General features: G+C 33.3%; 1 protein-coding gene across 2 annotated transcripts; it reads right to left on the reverse strand.

Annotated features, from left to right (window-relative positions):
• Nucleotides 1-764: 764 nt before the first annotated feature.
• On the reverse strand, nucleotides 765-15,192 carry LOC130612145 (xenotropic and polytropic retrovirus receptor 1-like). Of its 2 annotated transcripts, none has more exons than XM_057433441.1 (16): nucleotides 15,079-15,192; nucleotides 10,724-10,816; nucleotides 10,595-10,646; nucleotides 8,924-9,025; nucleotides 8,091-8,311; nucleotides 7,601-7,648; nucleotides 6,572-6,673; nucleotides 5,855-5,935; nucleotides 5,478-5,556; nucleotides 5,117-5,304; nucleotides 4,195-4,374; nucleotides 3,710-3,851; nucleotides 2,940-3,131; nucleotides 2,379-2,542; nucleotides 1,689-1,822; nucleotides 765-1,223 (listed from the first exon to the last, which is right to left on the reverse strand). In XM_057433441.1, the coding sequence occupies exons 2-16, from the start codon at nucleotides 10,790-10,792 to the stop codon at nucleotides 959-961; spliced, it is 2,019 nt and encodes a 672-aa protein (XP_057289424.1). In that variant the 5' UTR covers nucleotides 10,793-10,816; nucleotides 15,079-15,192; the 3' UTR covers nucleotides 765-958. The 2 variants fall into 2 exon arrangements, with proteins under 2 accessions (XP_057289424.1, XP_057289425.1); XM_057433442.1 differs by lacking the exon at nucleotides 15,079-15,192 and adding an exon at nucleotides 11,350-11,368.
• Between the last annotated feature and the right edge of the window lie 5,765 nt (nucleotides 15,193-20,957).

Below are 20,957 nucleotides of genomic sequence, written 5' to 3' on the forward strand. Positions count from 1 at the left end.
TAGAAGAATGTGGAATAGAGAACAAATTAAAAATCCGGTCTAATTATTTCCTATTTCTCCTAAACAAAATAAAAGCCAAACGGCTGCTTCTCTGGTTGTCAAACAAGTACAACTGGATTGACTGCTACGTGCCAACACATCATCGGACGTCGTGTGTCTAGCGGCACGCTATTTATATTTTGCAGACCAACTTTTCCAGCTCCAAAAATAAAAGCAACCCAAATCATATGTTACTGACAGACATAACACCCGTTCTTTATTTTGCACGATTTCGATCGTTTGTGATGGATTACACGCGTATTACGGACTTTTTTCGTTTAAATTCTGCGGGGAAAAAGATTCATCAACGTTATGCTACAACATATCGCGTATTTGCAGGAATGCGCTAACACAAAAACGAGCGAAAATATAATCAGGAGTTATATTCGCAAATGATCGCTCCTGAAAAAATTCGCCTAGGTTCGGTTTTTGCACTAAAACAAATAAATCGTTCCTTTCGTACGGCATAAATATTTTTTGCATGAAGTGGTTTTCTCGGAAAAACAAACAAGTTTGCTCTTCCACGAGAAAAGCACGTCTCTGCTTTGTTAAGACTTAACATGAATAGATCTGTCACATCATGTATATGATAATTGAACATTTTATGGGAAACTATTCTGCGAAAGTTGTGGTTTTCGCATGAACTTTCTCTGCTGTTTTGTAACAGGTTAATCAGACTGTTAGCTTTTTCTTTCAAGAGTCGTTATGAAGATGACCACAACATATTTTGCAAGAAAACTATCAAAATTATTTTCACAAAAAGAAATAAAAAATCGAAAAAAAAAAACTAGCATATATATACAACTTGTAAACAATAAAACATTTTTGAAATATACTACTTTCCCTAACATGTCAATGAAACGTCAAGGGGACGAGTGATTTTTTTTTCGAGTAGGTGTTTAAACGATACCTCGATAAGTCAGACTATTTTGATCGTATTTGACAATTTGTTTGGGCCAGCTGTGCTGGAAGTGGCAGATTCGGACGCATCTAGAATGTGTTTTACAGCCTTGCCTTTGGGTAAAGGGCCTTCTTCCAGATCCATCAAGTGTTCGAGAGACATGGACTGTTTTCTTTTTTCTTTAGATACGATTGGTTTTATCGAAATATCGCGAACAGCACGGAATTCTCCAACATTATTGAGATGTTCGTTCTCCAAACGAAAGAAGTTCCACACGAAACGACTAAAACATACATGGTTGAGACGTTTTATATGCGTGGTAAAAAAAATTTAATGCAGAAAAATTTAACGAATCGCGCCATTTGGGAAATTTATTTTTGCTAATCGATCGAATTCAGATATTTTAAGATGCTTGCCTTTTCCACAACTAAAGAAAAGTTAAAATTTTTACAAGAGGAATTCACATAATTTCCAGGCAAATCTGCTTTTTCGCACATTTTTCTCGCGCGAAAATTTAAAAAAAGCGAACTATTTATTTCTTAAAAGATTTTTCCACGCGCAATAAAATCAACTGATTAAATAGAAAAAGAAAACAATTTCTTTATGAAACGCTTAAACGTTTTTCATGGAAATTTAATTTCGCAAAGTTCGTCAAAATTTCGGCACGCAAGAAATTCGGAAAAATGTACATTAAAGTCGAATCATACTGATTTGATCTTTATAAAAAAAGTGTTACTTTTGAACTTACCGAGTGACTTCGCATGTTGCAATAAAAAGAGTGAAAAATTCGTGATGGAGAAAACCAGCATTTCCAATGGAGACCGTGAGTGTCCAAAGAAATCGAAAAAGTAAATCAAACAACATAGCAAGATAATAGTATGCCTAAAATGATAAAAAGGGCTTTGTACTTTAGTAATAAATTGTAATACATCGGTCGATAAGACGCCGATATTTACAAAATTAATTTCAATCCTCTCTTGCTAGAAATAAGTTAGCAGTCTCTATAATAATAGCCGTCGTCTGTCTGTCTCTGCGCGGACCCCCCGCTGAATTAGAAAATGATGTTACGGAAACACGAATTTCAAATGCGAGATCTTTTTATCCACTTTGTTGCGACGGGTAAATATAAAGGACGGGCGACCCTGTGGATTCTCCCACGGGCTAACGACTAGTATACAATAAATGTTAAGTCTAATAGTAAAAACATGAGAAATTTTGCGGTGAATGATAATAAGGGCTTAGAAAGTTGTTTTTCATCATTTTTGAAAATTTTAAATAAAGCATTTTTTTCCGGTTGTCCAATCAATAATAACGGCATACTTTCCTGACATTTTCTGACTTAGATACTTGACATTTCTCACATTTTCCCCAGTTTTTTTGGGTTATTACGGACATTTTATTAAAATCTTGTATTCTGCAGGTATTAATACACTCTTACCTTGTGTGGATAGACGATCTGTTCCCGCAAAAATTTGTTTTCTCCCGCGTTCTTTGCAAACAGACCCCAGTCCATTCGGATATCCCAAAAGAGGGTGTAAAACGTACTGACGAGTAAAGAGCAAACCCAGAAATAAAATAAAGGGTTTCCGGTTTCGCCATGATCTAAAATAAGTAATAAAAATAATAAGCACACACAAGAATTGTAGAATATTGTTTTATAAAGACAAAAACAGAATAAAAATTGTTGTTGAACATGGGAAAAAGTTCTTGGGCCTAAACATATGGTGGAAAGAGCTCATCCTAAGTAGTTGTTCTCTAGAATTCAGGTACAATTGCATCCTACGTGGCTTTTCTCACATCAGCATTTTAGGACACTTGCTGTGCATATAGACAAAAGTATTAATTAAAAATATTTTGTGTTGTTTTTATTGAATAAATAAATACGATGTTTCTTAGAAATGTCATTTATCACAAGATGTTGGTTTTGATGGCTTCATGTAGCAGCGCACGAAGAATCGGACAGACCTAAAAATAATCCTCTTCAAAAAAAAGTATTCACCTCGGACAGAAGAAAGTGTTGAAAACAGAGTCACAAACATGGATGTAGAATATTTGCCTGCGTTTACCAAATGAGGAAAAGATTTTTTCGTGTCTATGTAACGTCGGAGACATTGTGCAAATCTCCACCATGCTGGAAGGAGAGCTATGACTGGACGAATTATAATTTTCGGATCAGTACATACTCGATCATCTAAAAACAAGTGAAAACGTGTACTCTCGCCAGGGAGTTTCTTTTAATAATTTTCCAAAGCAAGTTTCTTTTTTATCAATTCTTGCGAGTAAGCTTTTTTTTACAATTTCTATCGAGCAATTTTACTTTATCAATTTTTTGAATGAATTTCTTTTTATATCAATACCCACTAGTAAATTCATTTCACCAGGCGAACCTTATCGTGCTGTTATGTCACAACAATACAATTTTGGTCCAATCATGATGAATACTTTTTATCTTAAAAGGCACTCCCCCGTCATTTGTTAGCAAAGATAAAAACTGCAAACACCATTTCTAAATCTCTGAAGAATGTTGTCTTAAAAAGTTGGTACATTGTGAAAGAATGAAAAAAAACGTTTATGATAGACACATAAAATAAAATTGTTGAATGAAGTATCACTTGACAGATGCCAGGACTTCACAGTGGTCAGCATGTACAATATTATTACTCTCAGTGCAGAGATGAAGATGAATTACACAAGAGTTTGACTTCGTAAATTGATATATTTCTTCGTATATTGACGATAGGTGAATAGGAAACTAAAAAATAATCTTACCACCATCCTGATACCAATCGTATATATAAAAGCAAGCTAGATATTGAAAATCTAACAACGGCACAACCAAACTGTTCAACTGATCGGCCAGCCAGAAATCAGCAAAACGGACAGGATAATACGGCGCGGTCAAAATGCGGAACTAAAAAAAAAAAAATATAGTATATATTTAATTAGTTGACACTGGACTTAAATTAAGCAGTCATTGAGTAGCTGTGAAGGTAGTGTGTGTTGTCAACCTTCGTACATAACAACACATAGCCTAGATACAGTCACAGAACAGTTAGGTGAACCACAGGAGGATCGATAAAATATCCGATCACTAGAAACATCACGAATCATACAAAGAGACAAAATGGCTAATAGTACAACAACGCCTGGCTGGATCCTTTAACTGCCTGCGTGTTCACATAATCACGCAGGGCAATTCTTTCATTAAAGTTAGCTTTTCACAGTTTCAAGATCAAAAAATGTTCTGTTCCTACCAGGATTCTAATAAGCCATCTTCTTGATCGATGATAGAATGTTTTTGTCGGGTTGAAGAGAAATAAGAGAGAGAATGCAGCAAGACTGATGGGCTGTGCAAACACAGGTAAATGGAAATCTTCACTAAACAAAAACGCCAAGCAGCTGACGCACCATAGTGTGCCGAACAGCGATGCTATCTAAACGAGAAAGAAGGAGAAAAATTACACAAGTTAATAAAAATACACAGGTGAAACTTCTTGAAAGAAAGCTCTCTTTTTTTCTACGTCAAACAATTTGGCGACTTTGCCGCAAGTTTATTGGAAAATTAAGCAACTTTTGAGCAGCAAAAGAGTGAACATAGAATTATTATTGTCAATTAAATTTACGAAATTGGGATGATGTTTTTAGTGGCTTTCTATTTTAAACAAATTTTCCCTTGAAAGATTAAATTACCAATCATGTGCAGCATGTTTTTAGCGTTAAAATATGAAGTGCGCGGAGATTACGGTATCAAAGATCAAACGTTAACAAAATTCCACACAATCTTTAAGAATTTGTATTGAAAATCCTGGCCAACGTATTGCGTTATTTTGAAAATAAATTTTAGAAGCTGGCAAAAAAGCAACAAAAAATAAACTATTAAAGCAGGTATTAAATACTCGAAGAAACAGAAAACTACAAACTCTATCGTTTTAACAGTTACTTAGCCACAACACAGATGGATGCGTTCTTGTAAGTCCCTTTTGTTAAAAAGTTACAAATAATAACACGTGGAGTAGTTTTTACTTTATGTTTTGGGTAATTATGCAGGGTTCACAAGTAGGCCCCAAACACAACTTCAAAAACCTCCAGAAAGTGAAACATTAACGTCTCGCTAACAAAAAGATTCCATTAATTGGGACATTTGCTATAAGTGGGGTTGCATTTTTTTAAACTCACCATTAACATGTTGACATAAGTAAGATGATGTCTTGGATCCAGTTCAAATATCAATACATGGTTAACACCAGCGCGTCCCCAACCATGAATATTCACACCAAGTAGGCCCACCATAATAAAGGTTACTAACATCCCTCTGTACATACGAACAGCTGGCTGCCAATCTAACTTATCACCTTTGTAATAAGCTAAATAAGAAAAAAATCAATAACATTTACCCTAAAAAAACAGTCTGGTAAGCAGGTTAGCCAAACACTATCTACATACAGAACAATATCTTCTGCTGATGTTTTGTAATACTTGGCAACTTTGCACATCTGTCATCTCAAAATTAAAAGAAAAACACAAACATACTACTTACCAGAAATACAAAGCACGATGACCAGAATGATAAAAATACCAGAAAACAATCCCCAACAGAATGATGAAGATAAACTTTGCTAAAAATGTAGAAGGGATGCAAATACAAGCTAAGACTAGACTCAATCGTAAAGCAAGACTTTACTATTCCTGGAGTCTGTATAAAATATGTGACGTAGTAATAAAAGTCAGGTTGCTCTTAAAGAATAGTAGCATAATTAACATATGATTAGAACCCTCTATACGCTTTTGGACTAAAAGTACATTTACGCAGTCTAGTGCCATAGCGCACTCCCCGAAAGTTTTATGTCTTTATCCCTCTTTTTTCCCTGTTATTATTCTATTTTCGCAATAATTTTGTCAACAACAACAACATACTCTTTCAGATAAAGGAGGAACTCGGAGTCTCTTCATTGCTTTTGCTCTATCACCACCTTCCAAATCTTCAATCGCAATAGTCTAAAATAAAATAAAAATAAAAAGGTTAGTTTATCAGAATTTTTGGGAAATCATTAAGCCATACTTCATAGATAAAAATGGAAAAGTACTGTCTATAGAACTTAACTTTCCGTACAATAAAAGCAATTTTTGTTTTACGAAAACAAGAATGATGGCAAAAAAATGTCCTTGACCATGATCAGCCACCATCTAATGGTTCTACTCATTTTTTCTGCTGCTCTGTGCTAGTTAACAAGTATTTTTTAAATTGAAGGTCTTTTTCCTTTATAGTTTTCTTCTATTAATTGTAAACAGTTTAATAACAGCTCTCATAAAATAGCAGAGTATTTTTGACGGTATGTAACGAAGGGAATGCATACTAAATGAACAGAACATTTTTTAACGGTCTTCCCTTGCCATGAGGTCCAAAACCTCATAAAAAAGTTACTTATTGTTCTGACTATATCCCTTACAGTCACTAAGATTTTCACAAACAGCTCACCATGGAGTCACAATGGTTGCCCCTATGTGAAATTTGATGCCCTGTAAATACTGCTGCTGCTTCCCCAAAATTATTTAGTATACCACATCTTATTTTTTTTAAACATTTTTGCCATAAGTTAAGGAAAGATGAGATGTAATAATAAAATCTAGTACCTCTGTATCAAGAATAAGTTCATCAATTTGCTTGTTAGTGTAAAATGTGGATGGCTCTACTTTTTTTACTCTGTATTCAACACCTGTGGTTGTCTTGAACATCTAAATGCAAAAAGGTCATATACGTTATTGCAGATAAAAATGATTGCAACATATATTATAACGAGTAAAAAACGGATTTTCTGGCACTAATTAATACAAATCAAAGTTTAAAACTGCATTTTACAAAATTATAAATTAGATATTGAATGGGCTATTTACGATGTCTATTTGTGATTGTGTAGCATGTTTTCTTTTTAGGACTGTGAAATGGCAAGAATTATTTGACAAGATATAAAAAGATATAGTTTCAAATAAAGAAACAAGGTGTTCAGTGTTTCTTAAAATCTTTGCAACCTTGATAACGAAGGGAAACATGCCACACTTTTTCATTTTTTAGACATTCTATCTTTTTCAATTTTACTAAATATTTTAATGCATTGAATACCTAACGCTTATGGCTGCCGCTAGTTTTCAACATTGGTATAATTAAAAGAAAAAAACAAAAATTCAATACAAGTTGGTAATGGCTGCTAAAATATGGCCAATAATTGTGTTATGGTTGGTGATTTGTCCTTCTGTAATATGAATAATTTTTGATCTTGTGAAGACTTATACAAAAAGTTGGTTCCTACGCCCTTTGCTACTAAATTAGCTGAATTCTTTATTTACCTAGCCATTTAGCATAGTGCAAAAACTTAAGAAAAGGATGATTTTTCTTGTTGAACATTTAGAGTGTATCACAAAAGGTTTTAAAACATCTCAAATTCAGTTTTAAAAAATAGGAGAAAAATATTACTTTTACATTGTGTGCATGAACTAGTGTGGCTATTATTGTAACTTCGTTATTGTGATTTTTACACAAAAATCACAGCGATGATGTTGCAATCATTTACGTAAAAATCATTTTGTCAGAAAGAATTTATGGTTTCAAGGTAGACAAGCAATAAATAACTACAGTTTGGAACATAGAGATAAACAGTAACTTACCTTATCATGTTTCTTTAAGATCTTGCGGAAAGCTGTGAAGTTAAGTTGCTATAAAAAATGGTTAAACATGCTATTGTGAGTTGTGTATGTGATATACTACATGGCTTTCTACTAAACTCATCTTTAGTCGGTTTACTTTAGTCTTTATTTGAGTCAGGTTGCAAGTGCAGAAGAGATTCTTATAATTTCTCCATTTTAAATCCTAAAGTATTCAACAGTTTCCCAAATCCATCTGCCATACAAAATCTCTAATATTATGTCTGACATCATCATCATCAGTGAACATAAAAGTGAATACACGTATATCATCATGTGGATATTTTTTAAGAAAAATATATTTGGAAATCCTCTAGAAAGCATGTCACATCTACATATCTTATAACCCACCTCAAACTTTAAGTGACAATAAATTCCTTATAAAAAAATACACTACTACACTGGCATAAACTGCTTTACAAATTATAAAGAAATACAATATTTTCTTAATTACCTGAAAATTTTGAATAAGTACCAGACTAAAATAAAACTCTCCTAAAGCAAATTTCATTTCTTCTAATTTTTTCTTTCCTATTTTGCGGCCTATTTGAAACTCATCAAGATCTGATAGATCAAAGTTAGCATTTTTTGCAACTCTCTGAAGTCTTTTGACACCAGTATTAGCTATCTCCAACTGCAATTCATTAAATCTTCTAACAGCTTCAGCAAGTTTTTCTGAATAGAAAATTCAAAGGATCAGTATATTTCTTGTACAGAGCCAAAACATACACTAAAGGTAGGGGATTAATTCCTCTGGTAAGGGACTCGGTTAGTGTAAGGGCAGACAATTATTTTCTTGGGGACTTAGTATTCACTACTACCGAACCTTTTCCAACTCATGTTACATTTACAATTTGTGTTACCTTCGTGGACTAAGAATAAGACTTTGATTTATGAAAAACTTCACTAACAACAAGGAAAATGATCAGTTTAATTTGTTAAAGCATGTTCAAATAAAAAATCGTCATCCTAAAAGCTAAACAAGGAGACAGTGTGAGGTATAGAAGACAAAAAATATTTTTGAGAAACATCATAACACATGAATTATAATCATTCTACACTGCAAAAATAAAACAAATGTTTTATCAAGAGGTTCAGATTATGAGAGGACCTAAATTAAGAATCAAAATACCAAGGGCTTTTGGCAAGATCATGAAGACTCAAATCATTGAGTGTGCACAGTATGACAATCTTAGAGACAATTTAAAATACCCGTAAAAAAACGTCTAAATGAAACAGCATTATACTTTGTTTCATGAAATTAACATAATAAAATAAATAACTCACCAGCAAAAAATGTATTTACTTTAGCTAGCTCTTTATCACAAAACATGAAAAATCCATCCTCATACTTGGTAAAGTGTTGCCTTAAGACTTCCTCGTTCACATCTGAAATGTTTGTCAAAATATATTGTTAATCTATATTATAACAGCCCTATGCGTCTGTCTGTCACGCAAAATTGTAACCACAGTAGCAAGACACACAAAATGTGGCTAATAAAGGACAGGAGAAAACCTGTGGATTTATACACGGGTTAACGACTAGTAATAATACCATACCATATTTTTTGTAACAGGCAAAGCAGGCTTTTTTAAGATTTAGTTTTTTAAAAGTAGCTAAATATTATTTTTTATTTTTCAACTGTTTTGACAATATGACACAATGTCAAATCACTGATGTCAATACAGTAGTGAAGACTAACTAAAGCCATTGCAACGTATTATAAATATTGTACAGCTAATTACAACATCTCAAAAAAAAATTCAATTTCCAAGGTCTGGGCCAACCCACTGGTTTTAAGAACAACATGACATCATTTGCCAAGATTTTCTTCGAAAACATGATAATTCAACATTTTTGGGAGGCCAAAAATTTCCCATCATTAATAGCTTAAACTTAAAATAATTTATCCTGTTCTTTCGATTGTGCATAGCTTACAATGCTTATCTAGAAAATGTATAGAATCATGCGTTTTCAATGATTAGTTAAGAAAATATTAAGGTTTAAAATTTTTTTGATGACGTCATATGCTTAGGTTAATATTGCATTAGTTGTTTATTTTAACAACTGCTTGAATATCAACCATTCATATTTTTTAACCTTAATTTTTAATCCATAGGCCATACAACTATTATACATCAATACTTTCTGAAGTCTGTGTGTTAAGTGATAGGTAGTGGATGTGTTCTTGTGCAAATGCAATTTGATAACTTACTTCCCAGGTAAATTTGAGGTAAATTTGTTTTACATTTTGTACAGAGAGATGTTATAGCAAACCTGTTTTGTTGGCTCACACATAAGTTAAGCTATTTAAATACAATAAGAAATGTAAAAACGTGTTACTTATAAATAAACGAAAATAAACTCCTATTCCTATTTTATTCTTAACTTCTTAGTCATAACATACTGTAATGATCCGATTAAGCGCATTATTTAAGCACCCCTCAAAAAGCAGCACCCAGGTAAATTTTCTTAAAGTTCAATAAGCGCCCCCTTAAATAAGCGCTAACCTGATAAAAAAAGGCGCTTAATCGAAAAACTACCTTGAAAAAGTTATATATATATATCTTATATTGAGAATAAAAAAACACAAATATTCAAACTAAACTTCATTTTGTTACATCTTTTGTTTATTTACAGTTTTAAGAAAAAAAAAACAAAATTGAAAATTACCATTGCTTTTAATTTATACAAAATTAGGAAAAATTTATAAGCGCCAAGCATTTTTAAGCGCCCCCCTCGATTAAGCACCCACGCAAATAGTATAAAAACTTATTAAGCGCCCAGGGTGCTTGTTCGAATGAATACGGTATTTGCTCACTTAAAAAAAGATGTTACTTGTTTATATGGAGACTTCATTGAGGAAAATAATTTTTTAAGTATAGAAGATCAACATTTACAGGTTTTTTAATTATCTTTGGTAAATGTCAAATGAACCAAGTGTAACAAACCTTTACCTTCTGCATTTGGAGCTCTTTCGTGGGCTTGATATAAAATTTTCTTTAATTCCTAAGAAATACACCATACATATTAGAACATGAAAAATGGATATTATTTTATGCTACACTCAATTTGGGTATACATACATCATATTGCACATATTGACTTCTCCATTCAGGTGTAAGATGTGTTCCAAGATGTTCGGAGAACCTCATGATGGCAGACCATCAAATGTTCACCTAAAAAATGCATAAATCATGGTATAATGAGATTGCATTTAAAACTTTGACAAACTGTTATTCAAATTAAAAACAAAGTAATCTGGATTAATTAAGTTTTAATTAATTTCCAATAGTGTACTAATTTTATATAAAGAAGATAGTGTATTAGGTTAATTCTTTTTTAATAAGACACAAGTTAAATAATAAATCTAATCCCGCTTCATTTATTTGTAAACATAGGATTCAAAATGAATCTTTTGATTTCTTACCCTAATTTCTAAACTCAAGTTTTTTAATGTTAACAAAAAAAGGATTACTAAAAATAGTTTTTTTTGAGAGGAAGATGAATATTTCCTATTAAATAACCCAAGTACCTGCATAAATTTCATCACTGTTTTTTTTAAAAAAAAAATTACAATGTATAATCTGTAAGGGGGTATGCTGAATGCGTGTCTTTTCAGCATTTGTCATTCCCCACCTGAATTTAAAAACCTAAATACAAAAGTTAAATACTTATATCAATAATAAAAAAATTGAGCAAGAAATTATACCGTGTTAAAAAGTTCTTGCAGAATAATTTCTTTTTATTGTAAAGCATAATTCTAATAATCTTGTGGAATGTTAGACTTGCTTAATTTGCATATTTTATAATTTGCCATTGTAACGTCACACAACCAATGTATAAAATAAAAATGTGACATCATTTACATTAACAAAAACTTTACGTGCAAGTTTCAAACTTTCTTCTTAGGAAAGTAATTGCAAAAAAATTTATAGAACCTCAAGTGACAATTAATTTTTTTAGTATAAAACTCAACAGAGTTTGTTCAATTCATTAAATTAATTACTAGTCCAGTTAAATTAGCCTTTATAATAAATAATCCATTCTTCATCTTAAGGTGTACTATGGTATATCTATATGTTTATATTACGTTTATTTTGGTTGTTATTAACACTTAACATTTTTTTATAATTTAATGACTATAAACAAACACACAAATAAATATATAAAGACCAAAATCTCCAATCAAACGCGTGCTGAAAGCCATTGTCTCTTGACAATACCATGCATCAATTCTCCAAGCTACTAACTAGTTTTATATTTTTTTGTGATAGGCGGGCTAATTCTATAATACCAATATTCTGTCCAAAATGATTGTAAAACCTTATTATCTCACTCTAAGAAGCAGGAAAAAATGGACGCAAATTGGATTCTTTTACGGACTAACAAATATAGTTAGTTATTAATCTTTTTTGTCTAGTGCTCATACTTAGTTCACAAGGAAAATGTAGAATCATCATCATCATCATCATCATCATCATCATCATCATCATCATCATGATGATGCTCACACCTGACATCTGTCCTACCGTGCCCGACGCCTTCACTCCTTAGAGTTCCAGCCCTGTTTACGCAGTTTGCCTGATCAATTGTTCTTACTGCCACTAATAAAGAGCTTTGGTTTGATGCCCTTCCTAGCGCCAACCGTTCACAGACCGAACTGGGTGTGTTTTAAAGTGACACCATCACTATCTGGAATTTCATTTTCTTTAAACTAAGGTATGGTGGAGGACATTTAACTCCTCTCTTGTCTCTTAAAGAGACCCTTCACCAATCATGCAGGATAATTAAATTTACATGGCACAGGCCCAGTCAGGAGACGCGTGTGATCGCACGCGCACACGCCCACACACGCCCAAAAAGAGACTATTTATCAGAATTTACTAGAGATCCTACGAGATTTTTTTCACATCTTAAGAGAATCTACGAAATAAGCGCAACCAAAAACACAAAGCTTATGAAGAACGATCGTGTTATTATGAAGAACATAAGGTAAAGAGAACATTAAGGTTGGCCCCTTTCCTTCATGCTGACACTCTTATGCTCGGCTGGTGCATTACACTGAGACTCGAACAAAAGACCATTTGGAACTATGCCACAAGTCAGTCTGACCTTCATCGTCACAGAGAATACTGCGAGAAGAATTCGCACCCATGCAAGTGAAATATAACCAGAACATGGGAGAGGTTAGGTGCCCTGTACCTTAATACAGCTTTCAGACAAATGTTCTCATGATGTAATACCAAAGAAAAAACATTTTTAATAAAGTTTTAAAAATATACCAAATCTGCCAACTCATCATCACGTTCAACTTTGCACTTGTGGTTTACATTTTACAAAATTCATTTTTTTGGGTTTCGTTTTAAGGCTGGCATTCCTGCATCTGCAAAAAGAAAAAAAAATTGCAACGGTGACCTAAAAAAATAAGTTCAACCCGTGCTATGTTACTGACACACTCGGGCGACGGCAAACACAAATATTTTAAATTCAGCCTTATCACTAACTAAAATAATTCAGGCTACAGAAATACTGTGATGCTATTTGATTCATACTAATAATAAAAAAAATGTATATTGTATTAAAAGAAATCCAGAAGTTCTTTCTCCCACACGACACATCAGGTAATAAGTCAGCCCTGCCTTCGGTTTTGTGAGGAGAGATGTTCTGCGAAGACTCTAACAATTGAGTGTACTGTACAGTTTTACTTCATATTAAACTGTGCCTGTGACAAGCATTTTTAAAGCATGTCACCGGCGACTTCTGCGATATACAATCTAATGATGCCCTAACCGAATAGGTTCATTTAGAAACAGTAAAAGCCAGTTGACAAAACTATTAACCTACCGAAGTTCGCCATCCATTAGTACACTGAATACATGAGAGGCCTAGCCCTAATAAAAGGATAATGATGAAAGATATTGCCAACTGAACAATTTCACTACAAAAAAATATTGCCGACACAATGCCGACGCAAATCAGTTGAAATAAATCTCACGTTGTTTTATTGCCGACGTAAAAAGAATCTAATTTTAAAGGCTCTCAAGCGAGTGTGTTTGTTGATATTTTTAATCAGCGACGACTGGATTATTTTATGTTATTTTTACAGATCAAACATGTACATGTCTTAACTTTTGTTTTATTGAGCACTCACGCAAACTAATTTGCACAAGCTTTTGTGATTGCACATGGATCGCTCATGCAGATTAATTTATGTGATCAATTTAGCGCTCGCGTGGGTAAATTTTCCCGACCGGGCCTGTGGCATTGGCAATAACCTATCGGCAATAACCTATTTTTAACCTAAATTTAATAACTATTTTATTAACTATAGTGTGTTATTAAATTATACTATATCATATATATTATTGTTAGTCTGCGATGTAGTTCGTTTTTTTTAAAAAAAAATAACATTTCTAAACATTTAGCTCATGTTAATTGTGGTGACTTATGGAACCTTTTAGCTGTGACCTGTAGAATGATACGTCTGGCTCTGGCCAAGTACAGTACCTTAAATAAGGTTTAAAAATGAAGCACCTTTGATCCAGTAAACTCTATAGTAGCCATGTTGGATTATACTTATGCTATGAGTATTTTTTTCCCATGTCAATATGCCTCTGATTTGCCTCGCATAATGAAACAAGTCAATAAATACAGACCGTCTAATTCATTTTTAAGCCATAAAGAACTGAGGTTGTGGGACACTGAAGCTCCTCAGATTTCAAGCTTACACCCACCCTATAAATATCTTATGTAGCACTTTTTCCAATTTGCTTAGACTCACGATATAATATGATTGACTTCTGTAAGCAACTGGCGCTACCTTTCTTACACTAGCAAAGCACTGCAGGCATCAACCAAGCTTCTGGATTGACTCACATCGCACTGTTGTCGATTGGTGGTTACCCGAATACCAAAAATATTTGCTGCACTGTTGCTATAGTTGCACAGTTTCCTTGCAAAACAATTTGGCTAAAAAAGTTGTGAAGGTTTTTGTCCAGCTGTGGAAGTATTTGTTCATTCCAATTCCAAATTGTACCTTTTAATGATGGAGATGTCAGGCCTTCTTTGTCAGCCAAAAATTTTGGACAGATGCATGTGTCCATCCTGTGTATTTTATTATTAACTGATATTATTATGAATTTTATTATTATGTAGAGGCACACTTATTTATGAATTCTGATATCTTACGTAATGGGGTCACGTTTTTAAAAAAGACTGGAGCTAGTTCAAAGTTTTTTTTACAAAAAAGAAGGTCGAAGTGGCGTTCAAGTTGTCAAGAATAATAAATATTTAAAAAGCAATATCTGAAGTTATATGAACTTTCAACAAAAAGTGCATATGTCATTGGGAATTTTGCATGAAAATTATTTAGGTAAGCCCAACTTGTAAAAGTACTTTGTAATCCCTTTAAACCTTAAATAATTCAATTAAATCTTACCAGGCTTTTCTAGCTTTCCATGTAATCTCATTTTCTGCATGACTGAATGATGCCATGAAGATTTTCAGTGAGCATAGAATTATTACCTCATTTTCTACAATAAAAAACAATGATAGGTGCAAAAGTTAAACAAGAAAATAGCTAGACAGACAATCAACAATTTTAGTTTTGCTCATGTGTGTTCCTATTCAAATATAACAGGATGTCAATACTTTATAAATTTTAATAAAACAGAAAAAGTCAGCATTAGCTAGCGTACGATGGTACAATTTCGCCACTTTTTCCAAAAAAAATAGTATTTATCTTATCGCTTTGCGTTGCGCTGCCCTATTGTGGGTTATTTTGGATATTAAACATAGCCGGACACCGACAATTAAAAATATCACAAGAGGCCTGGAAAATGGAGTGGTAAAATTTCGCCAGCATGGGTACAATTTCGCCAGTTAAGTTTTTAACTGTGAAAAAGAAACAACATATTCTGGTAACTCAACCTAATACTATTCTCTAAGTCCCCTGTGGCGTGCTTATTTGAAAAAACAGTGTTTACAAAGTCTGGAAAAATTGTACCACAGTTGCGAGGAAAAAAATAATCAGCGAATCACGAGTCTGGGAAAGATACAGGCGTAGCTATCCACAGAAGTTTGCTTCGTTTATTCAAACCTTGTATTTTGTTAAACATGAATCCGAGGAAGAGCCGTAAATCAATAAAAGTGGCTTTAAACACCTATGTCTGTGGCATGAACAGAATTTATTTCTTCCTGATGATATTGTACTTATGGTGAAATAGTACCTCTGTACGCTAGAGAAGAATTTCTTTGTTTACATTCTCAGGGGTAAAGCTCTATGCCTCTGGTATCTATGTGGGATGAAAAAAGATGTGGGGTGTGCTAGGTGAAGCAAATTTAACCACAATCCCTTTCATCACAAAAAAATTTTATCGTGGCCTCTTTCCGCAATTCCGTAAAATGGTTCTGAGAATGGGTAACAGTTTCCCAAAAGGGAAACCCAAATTAAAATCAAAAAAATTAGTTTAGGAAACAGTTTCCTATATGGGAAACCATTTCCCTATATGACATAAGAATTTCCTAATAAAACATGGGGAAACCGTTTCCCTTTTCGTGTCATCTCCCGAAACTGATAGATAGATAGATAGATAGATAGATGAACTAGTGAATTAAACTAATCATTTTTCCCTTTTATGAGAGAAGGGAAGGCAGGGAAAAGAGACATGTATCCTTTCTATCTTGTTCTGGTCCAAGAAGAACACACTACTTTGGTACAAAGTTGTTGTTTTTATGTTGATGCAAACCATTTTGAATAATTTAACATCACGGAACTAATTATGCAAAAAACATAAACTCAACTTAAAATTTTGCGGAACAAATTAGGTGAAATCCGCCATGGTTTCTAAAAATTTTGCAATAATTTTCTAGAAAACTTAATTCATATTTTTAAACCAGGCAACATTTTGTGGTGGTGTTTTGCCCAGATTGAGAAAACGGCCTGTTTATAAACACGACGGCGGGATTATGCACGCATGGTCCGATTATGTTTTTTTTCTTGTAGTGACCAGATTCCCCGATCGGACGAGTGTCCCCCGATTAAGTAAACCACTCGATCGAGCGAGTCGGAACTGGTGGCAATTATTCACGACCGCCCGATTAAATGAGTCATAGCCGGCGGTAAATTTTTATCTAGCTAAATACAGAAACAAACCGAAGGTGCTTAGAAGAGACTTCTTGCCTAGCACCTAGTCAGCTTAAGCTCTAGAGACAGCTAACTAGCTATGTTAAAGATGTAAATATTTCTCTACTATATGTTGTGGCAGATATGATAAAAAATACGCACATTTTTCTCTATATAGCTTGCTATACTGGCTTCTTAACTAAACTAATTCCAAGCACATGTCTATAAAACAGCTAAAATGAGCTTCAGAGGCACAGCATGTGCAACCTAAACTGAAAATATGCACCATGTAGTCCATCCAACTCGAGAAATCAATAGCATTGGAACAGCACAGTGAATTTTTTTTGAATCAGTGACACGGCGCAAATAAGTTTATGACTTGATGTAAACAAAAATTATATTACACTTTTGGCCAGTAAGTAGCTTGCCCTTTTAAAAAGCAATTTTAAGCAAGAAAAATACTCACCTGATCCGGGTAAGTCTCTCTCGATCGGGTGGTTGCATTGACGAATTATTGCCACTTGTCATTTTTCTCTGCAAGATAAACACACCATTGAAAACTCAGCATAGCGAAAGAAAAAAGTCTCGACGTAATTTTTCTCTCCATGATAAAGCACCATTGAAAACTAACTAGATTTTGCAGATGGGTGGGTTTATTTTATTTATTTTTTTTGGCAGGAATTGAATTATGACCTAAATTATTCGTTTTGCGGGAATTGAGTTTGGTGAAACGTTATTAAACTTGTGAATCCTAAAATTTGGTTTTCACAAAATTTAGTTTCATGACAACTTTGCCACTACGGCTATTTGCTTGTCACGAATGATATAAAAGCCAGTCTGGCCCAATTATGTTTTTTGAGCAACTAATGATATTAGACTGGCCCAATTATGTTTTTCGAGCAACTAATGATATTAGACTATCATACATAAATTGGCCTGTCGTGATTATGTTGCCCTGATTATGTATTTTCTGCCCTGTTTTTAACTGGGGCAAGCTGTTGTACATAATCAGGGCATAATCAGTCAAGAAAAAGCAACTTTGAACATTTAGCTTCCTGGACAGTACTGATCGCAAGTAACTATACACAAATATCAAACTACGGGTACGAGAAATTTCTCCTGTGGGTACTCCAAGAGTATGCAAGTATACTGTGTGTACGAGTACGTCAAAAATACTCGCACATTTTTTCTACTGTACTCATAATCTCGTCATATTTTTAAAGCGAAGAACAATGTTTTCATAAGTTTAGGGAAACTCTGTTTTGACAATTTTCAAATAAAATACATCATGGCAAGGTTTAAACAGTTTTCTAATGAAATCCCACAATGTTTAAACAGTTTTCTAATAAAATATAGTAGTATTATAGGCCATTTTGTTTCATTTTTAAAAAAAACCTAATTTTTACTGTACTATGTGCTTTACTTTTATCTCTCAATAACGATTTCCTCACTCTCTAAAACACGATTCTGAAGATTAATTTTTCTTTTGCGTTGAATATTATTATAATCTATTTATATCTTTGCAATCACATTGAGCATAATTTAAATTATTTCCTTCTGGTAATAGAGGTGTATGGCAGGTATTATTTTTAGGTGTTATTAACATGTATTTTTAACAAGCTAGTACCCAGGACTAAATTGATAAATGCTGTGAAAAAACATTTAAAAATGTAACAATCTAGTTTAATGATTCTTTTTTTCTTTTTTATATTGGCTACTTTTAAACAACAGGTGGCCACACAAAATGTGAAAAAAAAAATTTAAAAATACAATTAATAAGACAGATGAAACTTTGTCTTTCCCATTACTGGCACTCATTTTATTATTGCCACTTATTTTATACACTATGATTGGTAAGATAAAAATAGAAAATAAAATTAGAAAAACATTAGAAAAATTTTTCCGTGCATCGTTCTTACAGACGATCTGTAATAATTCAGTTTTTTGTTTCTTTTTACGCATCTTAAAGACGCAGATGCTTGATTAACGTTATTTTAAAATATAATTTTTTTTATAAGAAGATACATCATTCTCACTTGTCATTTGTCAGGCACGTGTTTTCTTTTGGTTACTTACAAAACAATTAAATTAAATTCGATTGGCTTAATTTATTCTCAAGAGTCCATTGTTTAATACCTGTATGGGAAGAAGGGGAATAATGTTTAATGCAGTAAGAACACATTTAGCTAGGAGAAAAAAGCATTTAGATAAGATGTAAATGGCAAAGGGTTTCCTCATTAATGAGAAATAAAGCATTTAAATGTAAAGTTATAAAAAGGCCATTACAGAAAAGTATACATTTTTTTGTAAACTAAAAAGAATTTGCTGCAACATAAAAAAAATTAATGTTAAATAAAATGTTATTTCTTACGACGCGAAAACGAAGTAAAAGTTTTCACAATGTCTAAGGTAGCAGACAAATGTGAGCTATCGATAAAAATTATGCTACAACGGATTCCTTTTTTTTATCTTATACTTGAACACTTGCTCACAAATCATTCACTTATTGTACTCACATGCGCAAGAGGCTGTACTCGAGGGTACGGAATAGTATACTCGCAGAATGCTTGACTCGTCTTGCACTGTACTCGTCATTTAATGTACCTGTACTTGTATACTCGTGTATAGTTATTTGCGATCGGCACTGTAAATCTTGTGTACCAAAAAATATGCTTTTTTTAAGTTTTGATCATTGCAGCTCATTTGAATATTTAGCAGCTCAAGAGATGACTCAAAACATCCAGGTTTCATCTTTAATGTATTTGGCAAATTCTAATGAAGATTACTTTTTAACTTTGTTTTTTATTCTTTTTCTTTTCAATTTTCACAGATTATAAATTTATTTTTTGTTCTAGTTGAAAACTCGTAAATGTTAATAGAGATAGATAAACCCACCACTATATATTAATACCTATAAATATACAAACATATAATAAACATAAATGAACTGCATTGTTAGAGTCAGACAGTAGGATGTTAACATTCCCATTCTCTCTTTTCTCGCAACCAATAATATAAACATACGGCTGCAAATGCATAGCGACACTGCAAATGCCCCGAAACAAAATCAAAACATAACCAAAGGTTCATAACAGAAGTGTGTAAATAGTGTCTCTATCCGACGTTTCCAGTTTCCAAAACAGCTGTCAGCTTTGTTGGGTCTGCACCAACTTTTGTCAATGGATCTGCAAGTTGCATGGATGTAGGAATCCATTTCACGCTGGATAGTTCTTCTCTCAAAATCATTTCTTTTATAACAGAAATATCAACCCTGAGTCGGCGCTCTGCAGCCATTGTTGTTGAGTAAGTATTTCGGTAAAGAGATTCATTATCAGTTAATGCATGAATCTGAATGTGCTTACATTGCGTGTTTGGAATGGAAATCATTTCAGTAAGAACTTGTGACATAAAGTATGCAGCATCAAGAGCATCCACCATGGCACTTGTTTCAGCAGCAAGTGTACTTCTAACAACACGTCGAATAGTTTTGCTACTCCAAACTAATGGGCACACCTTCCCTTTATTATCAGAGAGGAACACCACATATCCTCCTGAACTTTGACCTGATGACAAATTTGCCAACGATGCATCACTGTAGCATATGATGGAGCAATTTTCCAATGATTCAAGGCTAGGGAAATGAATCTTTAATGGATTACCTTTGATTCTTTGAAGCACTTTATTTGCTTTCAAGATATTAGACACAGTAGGAGCTTTCATAGTCGAGCTCAATACAGAAATATCGAAGGCAATATCCGGGCGAGTATGTGTAGCAGTCCAGTTTAACTGACCAACCAATCTGCAATATTGAGAAGATTCAGTCTTGGTACAAATGGAATCTTTCTGAAGTTGACGTTCTCGGGTGATTGGAATTTGATCGATTTTTTCAATATAATCCAATTGGTCAAGTGATAGCTGTCCAGATTCACTCTGGCTGATATTAATACCAACATATTTAAAATGTGATGATGCTGAATGACCAACTTGAAATATTTGGTAAAGCTTATCTATGACATCAGCTTTGAAAACATCAGTACCGGACCAAAGGAAATCATCAACATGTGCTTGTAACACACCAGACAATTGATCATTTTTATCTTTCCAATAAAAAACACCATAATCAATAGTTGATCTATGACATCCTAAATTTTGTAATGCTTCCCATACTGCAAAATACCACATACGAGCAGCAT

Source organism: Hydractinia symbiolongicarpus, chromosome 10 (genome assembly GCF_029227915.1).
Source record: "Hydractinia symbiolongicarpus strain clone_291-10 chromosome 10, HSymV2.1, whole genome shotgun sequence".
NCBI lineage: Eukaryota > Metazoa > Cnidaria > Hydrozoa > Anthoathecata > Hydractiniidae > Hydractinia > Hydractinia symbiolongicarpus.